Raw genomic sequence first — 13871 nt, forward strand, 5'->3', positions numbered from 1 at the left:
GCAACCGACAGAATGCGAGAAGATATTTGCAAATGGCATATCAGATAAAGGGTTAGGATCCAAAATCTATAGAGAACTTCTCAAACTCAACACCCGAAAAATAAATAATCCAGTGAAGAAATGGGCAAGAGACATGAATAGACACTTCTCCAAAGAAGAAATCCAGATGGCCAACCGACACATGAAAAAATGCTCAGCATCACTGATCATCAGGGAAATACAAATCAAAACCACAATGAGATACCACCTCACACCTGTCAGAATGGCTAACAGTAACAACTCAGGTGACAACAGAGGTTGGCGAGGATGTGGAGAAAGAGGCTCTCTTTTGCATTATTGGTGGGAATGCAAGCTGGTGCAGCCACTCTGGAAAACAGTATGGAGGTTCCTCAAAAAACTAAAAATAGAACTACCCTACAACCCAGCAATTGCCCTATGAGGCATTTATCTAAGGGATACAGGTGTGCTGTTTTGAAGGGTCACATGCACCCCCATGCTTATAGCAGCACTATCAACAATAACCAAAGTATGAAAAGAGCCCAAATGTCCATTGATGGGTGAATGGATAAAGAAGATGTGGTATAGATATATATCCAATGGAGTATTACTCGGCAATCAAAAAGAATGAAGTCTTGCCATTTGCAACTATGTGGATGGAACTGGAGGGTATTATGCTAAGTGAAATTAGTCAGAGAAAGACAAAAATCATATGACTTCACTCATATGAGGACTTTAAGAGACAAAACAGATGAACATAAGGGAAGGGAAGCAAAAGTAATATAAAAACAGGGAGGGGGACAAAACAGAAGAGACTCATAAATATGGAGAACAAACTGAGGGTTACTGGAGGGGTTGTGGGAGGGGGGATGGACTAAATGGGTAAGGGGCATTAAGGAATCTCCTGAAATCATTGTTGCACTATATGCCAACTAATTTAGATGTAAATTTTAAAAAGTAAAAAATAAAATTTTAAAAATAAATAAAGCAATGATCATAAAAAGTGCCTCAGTCAAAAGTGAATAATTATGGGGCGCCTGGGTGGCGCAGTCGGTTGAGCGTACGACTTCAGCCAGGTCACGATCTCGCGGTCCGTGAGTTCGAGCCCCGCGTCAGGCTCTGGGCTGATGGCTCGGAGCCTGGAGCCTGTTTCCGATTCTGTATCTCCCTCTCTCTCTGCCCCTCCCCCGTTCATGCTCTGTCTCTCTCTGTCCCAAAAATAAATAAACGTTGAAAAAAAAAATTAAAAAAAAAAGTGAATAATTATGACCATTCTTAAAATAAATGAAAAACAGAAAATATTAGCAAAGAAATAGAAGATCTACAAATGAACCAAATGGAAAATATAGAACTGAATTATGCAATAACCAAAGTTAAAAACTCATAGGACAGTTATCTTTCGTTTGGTTTTCAGACAGACGTCATTCTCTAATCGTCACTTTTGGTCAGATTACTAAGAAGCGCTGTTCAAAACGTCGTAATACCTGAGTTCAGCAGAAACTGCTTACAATTGAGAAAATGCCGCCTCTTGAAACGGATGTAGAAGTGGAAACTGAAGAGGTTTTAAAGATGGACCATCATATGGTACAGGAGCTTACAGACCTATGCTCGAAGATAAAGAGGCTACTGTCCGAGCACTTGGGAAAGTATAAGAGAATTGAAAAAGAACGGAAACGTGCAAACCCGGTCAGTCACAAAAACGAATTACAGAAATAAATGAAAAACAAGAGAAACTCAGCATGCAGAAAAAAAGGGAAAAGATAGAAGAGACATCTACAGAATCTCTCCAAGAGTTGCAATCCACGCATACTAAGAATACCTGAAATAGATGGCAAAGCAAATGAAGCAGAAACAATAATTCAGGAACCAATAGAAGAAAATTTTCCAGATTTGAGGGACTAACTAGATCGGTAAATAGAAAAGCTCATAGGCTACCAGTAGAACTTAACGAAAAGAAAGCAACACTTTGGACATACCCTAGTGACGTTAAACTGGAAGATAAAGAAAAAATTCTACAAGTATTCAGAGAAAGCAGGTTACTTATAAAGGGGTAAAAGTCAGACTGACCTGATATTTCTTTTGCAGCTCTAAATGCCAAAAAGGCAATAAAGCAATGTCTACAGAGATTTAAGGGAAAAATAATTTTGGGCCAAGAATTCTGTATCCTGCTAAGTTATCATTTCTATACGAGGGCAACTGGAAGACATTCACAGATATTCAGGAGTTAAAGTATATCACCCAAATGCTGTCCTTGAAAAATGTGTTAAATGATGTTGCTGCAACCCATAAACACCGTAAGTTAAAACAATTCAATTGTAGTGAGACAATTGTATGGAAAAAAAAAAATTAGGGTAAAAAAAAAAGTGGGTAAGCATTAAAGGTAGTTAAACATCATTAAGATTAAATTGTTAGCTATAGGGTTATAAGACTAAGTGCAAAAATAGATTTGTAAGTTCATTCTAAAATTTCAGTTTCTCTCATTGTAAACTGAAAAAGTGTGGTAAATGTTTAATTTAGAAAGCAAGTAAGTGCTGTTATTTTTAGTATGTAATGTAGATAAAGATATGCATGCTCTTCAGCTAAACATAAGTAAAATAAAAGGGCTTTGTCAGTGTGGACAGGACACATAGAGTAAAGGCATTCCAAGTGTTAATCTGACAAAATGGGAAATCAGTACAGTTTTATGTCCTCTATTTTTATTATAGAGGGGGAAAAAATAACAAGTTTATAATGTGAATACTGTGTAAAAAGAAAATTTCTAAATCCCTGGTTGGGGAGGTGGTAGATGAAAACCTTGTTTTATGTACATCTTGTCCAGGGAAAATCAGTAGTTCCTGCTTCATATAGTAGTTCGTTATAAGTAAATTTGACACTGAGATAAGGTTACAGGTAGATTATAGTATACCAGTTTTACAGATTGGAGAGGAAGTGCGAAAAACAGCAAGGAAACATTAAAATTAACATAAAATAGATTGACAGAGGTGAATTATCACACTCATAATCAGGCTAAATACCTCTGTTAAAAAGATTCAAATTGGGTCAAAAATCAGTCTCTGAACCTGAATGTTCACATTTGTACAAAATAAAGGATAAAGGAATTTAAAGATAATGAAAACCATAAGTCATAAAAATTGAAGTAGGAGCAACGTTTTTATCAGAATTTAAGTTATAATAAAGTATAAAACTGTAGTATGTAATATTTAAGCTTTGTGTGGTAAATAACATGGCATTCATATGTAAAATGATCAGTATCTGAGTGGTAGTTTTACTGATGTATACATAGTTATTTTAATTGTAGACTTAAAATTGTTTCATTTTATGTACTTAATAAAGTAATTCTTAACATAAAAAAAAAAAAAAACTCGTAGGACAAACTCATCAGAGCTGACATAGGGAACAATCAGTGAGTTCAAAGTCAAATTGATGGAAATTACCCAGTTGGAACAACAGATAGAAAATAGACCACACACACACGCACACACACACACTGCATCTCTTAAAAGAGCAAAAGGATAAAATTGGAATACTACAAACAAATCCGTACATATAAATTCAGCAAAATAAATGAAATGGACAAATTCTCCAAACTATAAACTATCAGAATTCACCTAAAATGGAATAGATATTCTGAGTTGCCTTATAACTATAAAAGAGATTACATTTCTAATTTAAAGGCTTTCAAAAAAGAAATATCAGGCCCATATGGTTTCACTGGAAAATTCTACCAAACATTCCTCATTCTACCAAAAAAATCCTCATTGATTTTACATAATTTACACAATTTTACACAGTCTCTTCCAGAAAATAAAAGAAGGAGGAACACTTCGGGTAATCAGCATTACTCTGATACCCAAAGCAGACAAAGACACTAAAAACAAAACTATAAACCAATAGCTATCATGAATGTAGATGCAAGAATTCTCGATAAAATATTAGCAAATAGAATCCAGCAATATATAAAAAGATCATATGCCATGACTAAGCAGGATTTATTCCAGAAATGCAAGGGTATTCCAACATTTGTACATCAATGTAATCCACCATATCATATAGGTTAAAGAAGAAAAAAATCCCATGATCATATTTATCAATGCAGAGCAAGCATTTAACAGAATTAGATGTTCATTGATGATAAACACAGCAAATTAGGAATTGAGGGAAATTTTTTCAACTTTATGAAGAGCATCCACAAAATATCTACAGCTTACCTATCATACCTAATGATGAAAGAATGAATGCTTTCCCCCTTTAGACTGGGAAAAAAGGCAACGATGTCCACCCTCACTACTCTTATTCAGCATAGTACTGGAAGTTCTATCCAGTACGAGACCCAGATCGGAAAGAAAGAAGTAAAACGGTCCCTAATTGCAGATGACATTATTACATACATAGAAAATCTCAATGAATCTATAAAAAAAAGCCCTAGAACTAATAAGTGGGCTGAGTAACATCACAGGTACAAGGTCAACATACAAAAATCAGTCATATTTTTGTATACAGAGATATAATAAATCTAGAAAGGAACACACGGAAAATAAAATTGTAAACACAATACCATTTACAATCACTTCAAAACACTTGGAATACCTAGGTATAAATCTAACACAACATGTACAGGATCTATAAGATAAGAGTTACAAAGTGCGGATGAAAGAAATCAAGACCATCTAAAGAAATGGAGAGATATGCCTGGACTGGAAGATTCACCACAGCAAAGATGTTAATTCTCCTCAAATTGATCTATATCACAATTTCTATCAATCTCAGCAAGATATATGTAGGGCTAGACAAGCTTATTTTAAAATTTGAAAAAGAAGTATAAAGTGGTAGGAATCACTCTACCCAACATTAAGACTTATCATGTATGACATTAGTAATCATATTAACACAGGGCAGTGGAGGAATAGCTATATGGAACAATGAAACAGAATAGAAAACTCAAATATACCAGCACAAATACACTTGACTAATTTTTGACAAAGGGATAAAGAAGTTCAATAGTGGAAAAATAGCCTTTTTAACAAATAGTGCAGAGCGATTGGACATCTGTAGACAAAAAAATTACATGAACCACAACCTAAAGAATACACCATACAAAAAAATTAATTCAGATGGATCATGAATTTAAATGTAAAATGTAAAACTATAAACTTTTAGGAGAAGCACTTGAGAATCTCGGGCTAAGCAGAGAGTTCTTAGATATAATACCCAAAATACAATCCAGAGAAGAAAGCATGGTAAATTGGACTTAATTGAAATAAAAAATTTGTGGGGCATCCTGGTGGTACAGTCAGTTAAGCATCTGACTTCGGCTCAGGTCATGACCTCACAGTTTGTGAGTTCCAACCCTGCATCGGGCTCTGTGCTGACATCTCAGAGCCTGGATCCTGCTTCACGTTCGGATTCTGTGTCTCCCTCTCTTTCTCTCTGCCCCTCCCCAGCTTGTGCTCTCCCTCTCTCTCTCTCTCAAAAATAAATACATAAATAAACTTTTTAAAAAATTGAAAACTTTTGTGATATGGAAAACCCTTATAAGAGGATAAAAACACAAGCTACAAACTGGAAGAAAATATTTGCAAACCACATATCCAGCAAAGATCTTAAATTTGGAATATTAAAGAATTCTCAAAACTCAGATTTAAAAAAAAAATCATCCAGGGGTGCCTGAGTGGCTCAGCTGGTTGAGCATCCAGCTTTGGCTCAGGTCGTGATCTCACGGTTTGTGAGTTCGAGCCCCACATCGGGCTCTGTGCTGACAGCTCAGAGCCTGGAGCCTGCTTTGGATTCTGTGTCTCCCTCTCCCTCTGCCTCTCCCCCACTTGGGTTCTGTCTCTCTCTCAAAAATAAAATGTGGGGGAAAAAGCTGTTGAAAAGCTGAAACCTGTAAATAGTGATAGTAACAAGAGTGAGGATGTGAAGCGATTGGAACTCTCATGCATTGTTGATGGAAATGTCAAATGGTACGTTCCCTCTAGATAATTGTTTAGTAGCTACTTATAAGAACTAACAAGTCTTACTTACTGTTTGAATCCACAATTTCCCTTAGACATTATCCCAAAGAAATGGGAACTTATATTTACATATAAACCTGTAAGGGGCACCTGGGTAGCTCAGTCGGTTAAGCATCTGACTTTAGCCCAGGTCATGATTTCATGGTTCATGGGGTTGAGCCCCACATCAGGCTCTCCGTTGTTAGCACAGAGCCTGCTTTAGATCCTCTGTTCCCCCCTCTCTCTGCCCCTTCCCTGCTGGTTCTCTCTCTGTCTCTGTCTCTCACTCAAAATAAATAAATAAACTTTTTTTAACCTGTACATTAACAAACATTCATAGCAGCTTTATACATAATAACCAAAAACCAAAAACACATACTGAGTGTCTTTCAATAGGTAAATGGCTAAAGAAACCTGGCACTTCCATGCAATTAAGTACTACTCGGTAAAAAAAAAGAAAGGAACTATTGATATATGTAACAACCTGAATGGATCTCAAGGACATTTGGCCTAGTGAAAAAAGCCAATCTCATAAGGTTACATACTATATGATTCCTTACATGTAACATTCTCTAAAAGACAAAACTATGAAGATGGAGAACAGATTAGTGGTTGCCAGGGGATAGGAATGAATATAGGACTTAAGAACTCTAAGGGAATACCCAAGAGAGCTCCTTTGTGTTGATAAAACAGATCCCTCTGTTGATTGGGTGATAGCTAACATAAATCTGTATTTGGGATAAAACCACATAGAACTATACACACAGACATAAACACAAATCAATGCTTGCGAAATTTGTGAAAACTGAATAAGATCTGTTTATATTTTACCAGGGCTAATTTTCTGATTTTGATATTGTGCTGAAGTTATATGAATTATATATTGCAGGAAGCTGAGTGAAGGGGACAAAGGACTCTACTATTTTTGCAATCTTTGATAAATGATTTCAAAAGAAAACTTTTTAAAAAGTTCTTTTTTATTTTTTTTTTAATTTTTTTTTCAACGTTTATTTATTTTTGGGACAGAGAGAGACAGAGCATGAACGGGGGAGGGGCAGAGAGAGAGGGAGACACAGAATCGGAAACAGGCTCCAGGCTCCGAGCCATCAGCCCAGAGCCCGACGCGGGGCTCGAACTCACGGACCGCGAGATCGTGACCTGGCTGAAGTCGGACGCTTAACCGACTGCGCCACCCAGGCGCCCCTAAAAAGTTCTTTTTTAAAAAATATTTTGACTAGATTATGAAACAGTTAAGTAGGGCAATGTATTAATGTATTTCTACAATGAACTTACTTGCATTTGTTATCCCAAATCTTTCCAGAGCTGACATTAATAGTTCTGTTCCAGTAAGAAAATGGAAATAAGTCAAGCATGATATTTGGAATAATGTAGAATGAACACAGGAAAAAAGTTTTCACTAGATGATCCCAATAATAATACTATGATATTAGTAATTATATTAGAAAAATGGAAGTATAAGTGATTCTTTTTTCTTCCTTTTTTAAAGAAATATGGGTAAATTATTTTATAATAAAAGGAAATGTTAACTACATAGAGGAGCTTTCCTATGTCAGGCATTATGTTAGGCTTGTTACATTATCGGATTTGTTCCTTGCAAACAAAAACTTTAGATATATGTTATTGGTATTGCTGTTGTACAGAGAAAACAGGATATCTGAAAACTTAGGTTGTTAGTCTGAGCTTTACTAATCCTAGTAATTAATAAACTGAAGACTTGGCATCTGAGCTTCAGAGCCCAGTGCTCTTCTTTCTACTATTTAACGCTCATATGGAGAGAGTTTATGATAGTGTTAAGTTAGGAAAAACCATATAAAATGTGTGATTATCACAACTGCAAAAAACTGTGTGCATTTAAATGACAATAGCCAGGGTATTAGGGAAATGGGATTATGGGATATATTCCTTTAAAAATTTTTAATGTTATTACATTGTTATTTCAATTAAAATGTTTTGCAATTCTAATTTTAAATATTAATTTTTTTTCATGAAAAGTACTTTCATATTTCCCCTCTCTATATATTTACCTTGAAATAAGACAGGTTAGCTATAAGAAATGACCACAGGGGCACCTGGGTGGCTCAGTGAGTTAAGTGTCCGATTTCGGTTCAGGTCATGATCTCTCAATTTGTGAATTCGAGCCCCACGTCGGGCTCTGTGCTGACAGCTCAGAGCCCAGAGCCTGTTTTGGATTCTGTGTCTCCCTCTCTCTCTGTCCCTACCCCACTCATGCTTTCTGTCTCTCTGTTTCTCTCTTAAAAATATATAAACATTAAAAAAAAAATTAATGACCACAAAATGAGATATAGATATGAAATCAAGGACCTCTAAATACTGCAGAATACTGTGAATAATTATATTTTTAATGCCTTAGTCACCTGTTGTTTTGTGCCCTTGGACAGGCTTTGTTTGGGTTAAGATGTTTTCTTTGTGAGCTAATATATTTTTTAAGGAAATTTTGTCTAAATGAAATTCAGATTTTTAAAAACTCCTGGTGCTTTTCAGTTCCTTAATTACTGAGGAGTTATATAGTATACTAGGTTACTGAGCATCCAAGAAATTTGTGGTAAAAAAAACTTGAATGAGGAAAAACAACTTAGTAGATAGGATTCTGTCACTGTTTATTCCAGTTAACAGTCATACTTTGAAGTATGCTTACTTACGTACTTCATCAGATAACTATAATTACCTGACAAAGTTCAAATAGAATTGTAATCATTAAATCAGAAAGCATTATATGACAGATATTTTCATGCTATCCAGGAATCACTTCTGCAATGGCAGTTCTGTGTGCTTTGAGAAAGATTTTCTAACTTTTAGAAGCCTTTTCTGTCACTCAGCCTGGGCAGCCTGATCCTATGGAAATTCAGAGACAGCAACAGGCTAAGAGGAGGGCTCTTGCCAAAAAGCGAGCTCAAGAACAGTTCAGACCACGAACACCCGAGCCCGTGGAAGGCAGAACGCACGTGGATGTGCAGACAGGTATGTGACCATGCCATTGGCATCATGCCTCCTTGGTTTGCCCAGTTTTCTAAGCCCGTTCATTTTTATTTGGCTTTTCCATTATTTACATATCTGTTATGCTATGCAGTACTGCTCCGATCACATGGTAGTAGGAGTCCATTCATTAAACAGATTCATAGACTATGTTATTACATCGGGTATGAGATGGGGTTAGAAAAGAATTTGATGACCAAATTAATTCTGTCTTAGCCCTTTTCACATACTCGTTTCCCGAACTGTGATTATTTCTCCCTTTTTCTTTTTATAGCCCGACATGAATCACAGCTGGGACCTACAGGAGGAGAGAGCAGGGTAGTTCCATCTTGGCACTTTGTCTGTCTTTTAAAAGGAGTGAACTCATCCAGATCTGAGTCCTCCAACTCTCTCACCCCTGCCTTTTCTGTTCTCTGCTTTTAATCTCCTCTCACTGCGCATATTCCCCCAGGCCACACAAGCTCTGCTGGGCCAGTGCCAGGCTTTCTTGCTTGTCTGCCGGTTCTGAGCTAGGGAGGCTTACCTGGACCTAGAGGTCCCAGCTGTGTTGTTGTCAGAATCTTGGTAATCAGACAATACTTGGTGTTTTCCTTGGACTGATGTAACTATTAAGGATTCACCTTGGGGCGCCTGGGTTGCTCAGTTGGTTGAGCGTCCGACTTTGGCTCAGGTCATGATCTCGTGGTCTGAGTTCGAGCCCCACGTTGGGCTCTGTGCTGACAGCTCAGAGCCTGGAGCCTGCTTCGGATTCTGTGTCTCCTTCTCTGTCTGCTCCTCGCCTGCTCATGCTCTGTCTCTCTCTGTCTCAAAAATAAGTAAAAACATTAAAAAAAAAAAAAAAGGATTCACCTTGCACCTTGTCAAGATGATGAGTGGCTTCATCAGTTATTTCTGGGTAGTTAGGGCAAATGGAAGAGAACTATTTCATGCCTTTTCTCCCTACCCTGGGGCCAAGTCTAGAATGAGGATATGTCTGTAATTAGGCAATATAGTTGTAAATCTGTAAGAGCTAAATTTTAGTGTTTCTTTATACCAGCAGAATATTAAATGATACAGGAGCAACTACTTTGTGTTGAGTTTTCCTACATCTCAGAAACTATTCCAATCCTCTACGTGTATCTCCTTTCTTTATTATTAGAAGGACTCCTTGTGATGGTAATTATGATCCCTTTTACAGATAAAGAAACTAAGGCTCTAAGAAGATGTAACTTGACTAGGTCCTATGTTCAACATCTGACTCCAGTTCTCATGTTCTTTGCATGATAACCACGCTGACCTTGCCTCACATAAATTATTCCTAAGGTGAAATCTGTTTTCATAAGCCTGCTTATAATCTATAGCCTAGAGGGAACATCAGGTAACATAGTGACATGGTGCATAATTTTTTAAATATCCAGGAATTTTCAAATCTTTACACATTTACTATCTTAGAACTCAGTTTTATAGGTGGATTATTAACTTTTCATCCCCAATTATACTTTGCATCTTACAAACATCTAGGCCTCATGTTCTCCTTTAGTTCTGTTTTCAATACAAAGCTCAGTGCTTTCTCAACATTCAATAAATGTCCTAGCCTGACTAGCCCTTGGGTCTTCCAAATACATAAAAATGCTTAGTACAATATGTGAATTTCTTCCCACATTTGAGCACTTGTTTTCTGATCCATTTAATTCTGTTTTGAAGGAGTTAAAGTTTCAATACACATATATGCCTAAAAGAGACCAGAATTTCAAACTCAATGCGTATGGTATTCTCTTAGAAATGTACCTTGAAGAAATTGCTGACCGTATAATAGAAGTTGATGTGGAATGCCAAACAGATGCATTTTTGGACAGACCACCAACACCACTCTTTATTCCTGCCAAAACTGGCAAAGATGTGGCCACCCAAATACTAGAAGGAGAGGTACAGTACTTTATCTGGACTTCCCTCTATCTTCTTTATAAACAGGTTAAGTTAGGTTTAGTTAAAAGCTTACAAACCACTTCATAATCAGAAAGATTCTACTTATTGGATTTCTTTCCAACTGTACTTATAATAGTTTTATCCTGAAATAGCATATTCTGATTTCTCCTCTTTGCAGATCAGAAATTAAAATCATTAGAAATATTTTTAGAATGTCTGCACTTTGATTTTTGTGTGTTCGCATACTTGATTAATGTCTGAATACAAGGTAAATTTGTACCACATAAAGAAAAATAGCCTCTCTGGTATAAGATACTGGTATACGAGGTCCACTGTTAGCTGCTTATAAATTATATAATTTTCATTAAGATAATCTCCCTATGTTAGAAAAAAACTAAAATAATTTCATCTTCATATCAATGTAGAATACATAAATAAGCCAGTTTATGAAATGGAAGAAGAGAAGCCATGCTTATGTGCATAATGACTTGGGTGAGATTTAAGACTTGAAGAAACTTGAAAGAACTTCCATTGAAATTGAGAAATAAAATAAGTCTTCACAAACTACATCCAAGGGTATAGCTGCCTCTAAACCCTGGAGAAGAACCACCAAAATGCTCTTTATTCTTGTTCCTTAGTTCTTCAAAGTGTTAGTGAAAACAAACCAGTAAAAATTGAGTCGAAAGGGCAAAAACTGAGAAATACAAAGATATTTCTTTCAGGTTTCAGAGTCTGCTCTTAAAATTATTGAGTATCAGGGTTCATTTTGATGGCTCTGTAGGTCTTTATATAATTTGGACTCAAAATGATTTTTGCCTGTAAATGAAATGCTTATTGTGTGTGCCCTGTGGGGCTGTGTTGAGTGCTGGAAACCATTAAGTAAAGCACCATCACAGCATCTATAGCACACACAAGATCCTCAATAAACAGTATCCTGTCATGACTACTTTTCTGGATGTTGTTTCTTTCAGCATTTGGTTCATGACTCAGATTTTAAATTTGCTTTGTTTTGTGTGTTTAAGCTCTTTGACTTTGATCTTGAAGTTAAACCAATGTTAGAAGTTCTGGTGGGAAAGACCATTGAGCAGTCTCTTTTGGAAGTAATGGAAGAAGAAGAGTTGGCTAACCTGCGGGCCAGTCAGTATGCGTATGAAGAGTTACGCAACGTCGAACTTGCTGAAGTCCAGCGACTTGCAGAGCAAGAGAAACGACACAGAGAGGAAAAAGTATAGAACTCTAGTTTTCTTTCTTAGACAGTCTTTGGATATTTAACAGATCATGTTCTGAATCACACGTAGTATGTCATAGAGCTAGAGATCTTTGCAAATATGTTAGAAAAGAGTTTGTTGCTCAGTTATCTCCTATAGATCACAGAACTTTTACACACAGAAGCACATTCTTTAATACCAGCTTACATATATGTACCTAGAGTTCCCAAAAGTTTCTAAATGTAATTTTAATTACATTTGTAATTACATTTAATTTCATTTGTAATCACATATGTCCTGAGTGAAAGGCAGTCTTACATATCAAGATTCCTAGCAAAGGAAATGTATTGGTTTTTCCATAATCAGTGGCAGAAAAGTAGAAGGGAAAAGTGGACTAGACTGGGGATGGGTGTGGTGGAGAAGCAGAGGATCCAGACAGAATTCTGGGTCTTTTTTCTCAGTGGCCAGACCCTTCTCTATACCCTAGGGATTCTCCAGAACTTCTTCGCATAATATTGCTTCACATTACAAATTTTTAGAACTTTTAATAAGAAAAGTTCTAGGATCTAGTTTTTAAAATATGCCAATAACCTTCAATTAGGAAATGATAGGCTCAGTCATCTTTTAAGACTTTTTCTGGGTCTGGTAATAATTGTCGCCCTCTGTTGGACACCGAATGTATAAATTATGTAGGAGTGACTGAATACCTAAAAGAGTTCAAACAATTTCCCAAAGAGTCTCACTCACAGCACAGAATAGCTTAGTTGTTGGGATATTCTGCTCAATACCTAATTAAATTGACTTTTAGTTTTTCTCCAAAATGAATAATTAATTGCGTAAAGGGCATAGGGCTTATGGTAGAGATTATGCAAATGAAGACCATTTGTTTACAAATGTAAAATGATCAGTGGCAGTATTAGCTTTATTGAAATAATCAGTGAAATGCTCATCAAAGGAAACTTCTTGTTTATTTGCTATCAGGAAATAAACTGTGAAAACAATGAAGAATACAAATCGTCTAAATTTATATTTACTTAAATTCTGAAAATAGACTTAATAAGAAACTACGTTAATTTTCCCACTTCCACATGGGAGCAGAGAAGATGGTTCATTAGCTCTGTAGATATCCTATGGTCTACAAAAAGCAACAACAAAAAAAGGTTTATAATTTTCAGAATTTTATGAATTCAAAGAATCATTACAAATGACACAACTCGTTGGCCCAGGTACTTTAAATGAAGATATCTGAGCAACTATAATTTTCATATTGGTAGTTTACTATAATACTAGTTGCTAATAATAGTTATATATTATTCTTTGCTAACACCCATACGGTCAACCGTGCACGTGTTGAAATTCTTTTGCTTAAAAATGGATCAGCAGATGAATTTCACCTGAAGCTCCATCCCTTGTTTGACTTCTTGTTTGAAATTCTCTAAAACCTTCATGCACCATTAACGGATTCCTCGGTGTCCACGTTTTGATCCAAATCCGCGTCCAGATTCTTGTCCTCAGCACACGCGGCGCTGGGGGAGGACCGCGCGGCTGAGTAACCGTGTGCGGGCGTGTCTTGTGCGTGCAGGAGCGCCGGAAGCGACAGCAGTGGGAGGTGGTGTACAAACACAGCGAGACGGCGCAGAAAGTGGCGGCGCGCGTGTTCGCCCAGCGGTACCTGGCCGACCTTCTCCCCTCGGTGTTCGACAGCCTCCGGGACGGCGGCTACTTCTACGACCCCGTTGAAAGAGGTTTGTGGGGG

The 13871-nt window shown here is 36.8% G+C and overlaps 1 protein-coding gene and 1 long non-coding RNA gene across 2 annotated transcripts in view; one reads left to right on the forward strand and one right to left on the reverse strand.

The window, feature by feature from the left end:
• RSPH3 (radial spoke head 3) overlaps positions 1–13871 on the forward strand; it is a 27260-nt gene that overhangs the window by 10289 nt on the left and 3100 nt on the right. The window contains exons 3-6 of the mRNA XM_040449251.1: positions 8829–8987; positions 10762–10907; positions 11930–12133; positions 13698–13860. Coding sequence (XP_040305185.1) covers positions 8829–8987; positions 10762–10907; positions 11930–12133; positions 13698–13860 — 672 coding nt within the window. The remainder of the gene's footprint in view (positions 1–8828; positions 8988–10761; positions 10908–11929; positions 12134–13697; positions 13861–13871) is intronic.
• Positions 1982–4338, reverse strand: LOC121013241 (uncharacterized). The gene is made up of 3 exons (XR_005782595.1): positions 4328–4338; positions 2236–2242; positions 1982–2084 (listed from the first exon to the last, which is right to left on the reverse strand). It is a non-coding gene; the product is annotated as an uncharacterized LOC121013241 (long non-coding RNA).

Source organism: Herpailurus yagouaroundi, unplaced genomic scaffold (genome assembly GCF_014898765.1).
Source record: "Herpailurus yagouaroundi ecotype Mexico unplaced genomic scaffold, PumYag 198, whole genome shotgun sequence".
In the NCBI taxonomy this organism is placed as follows: Eukaryota; Metazoa; Chordata; class Mammalia; order Carnivora; family Felidae; genus Herpailurus; species Herpailurus yagouaroundi.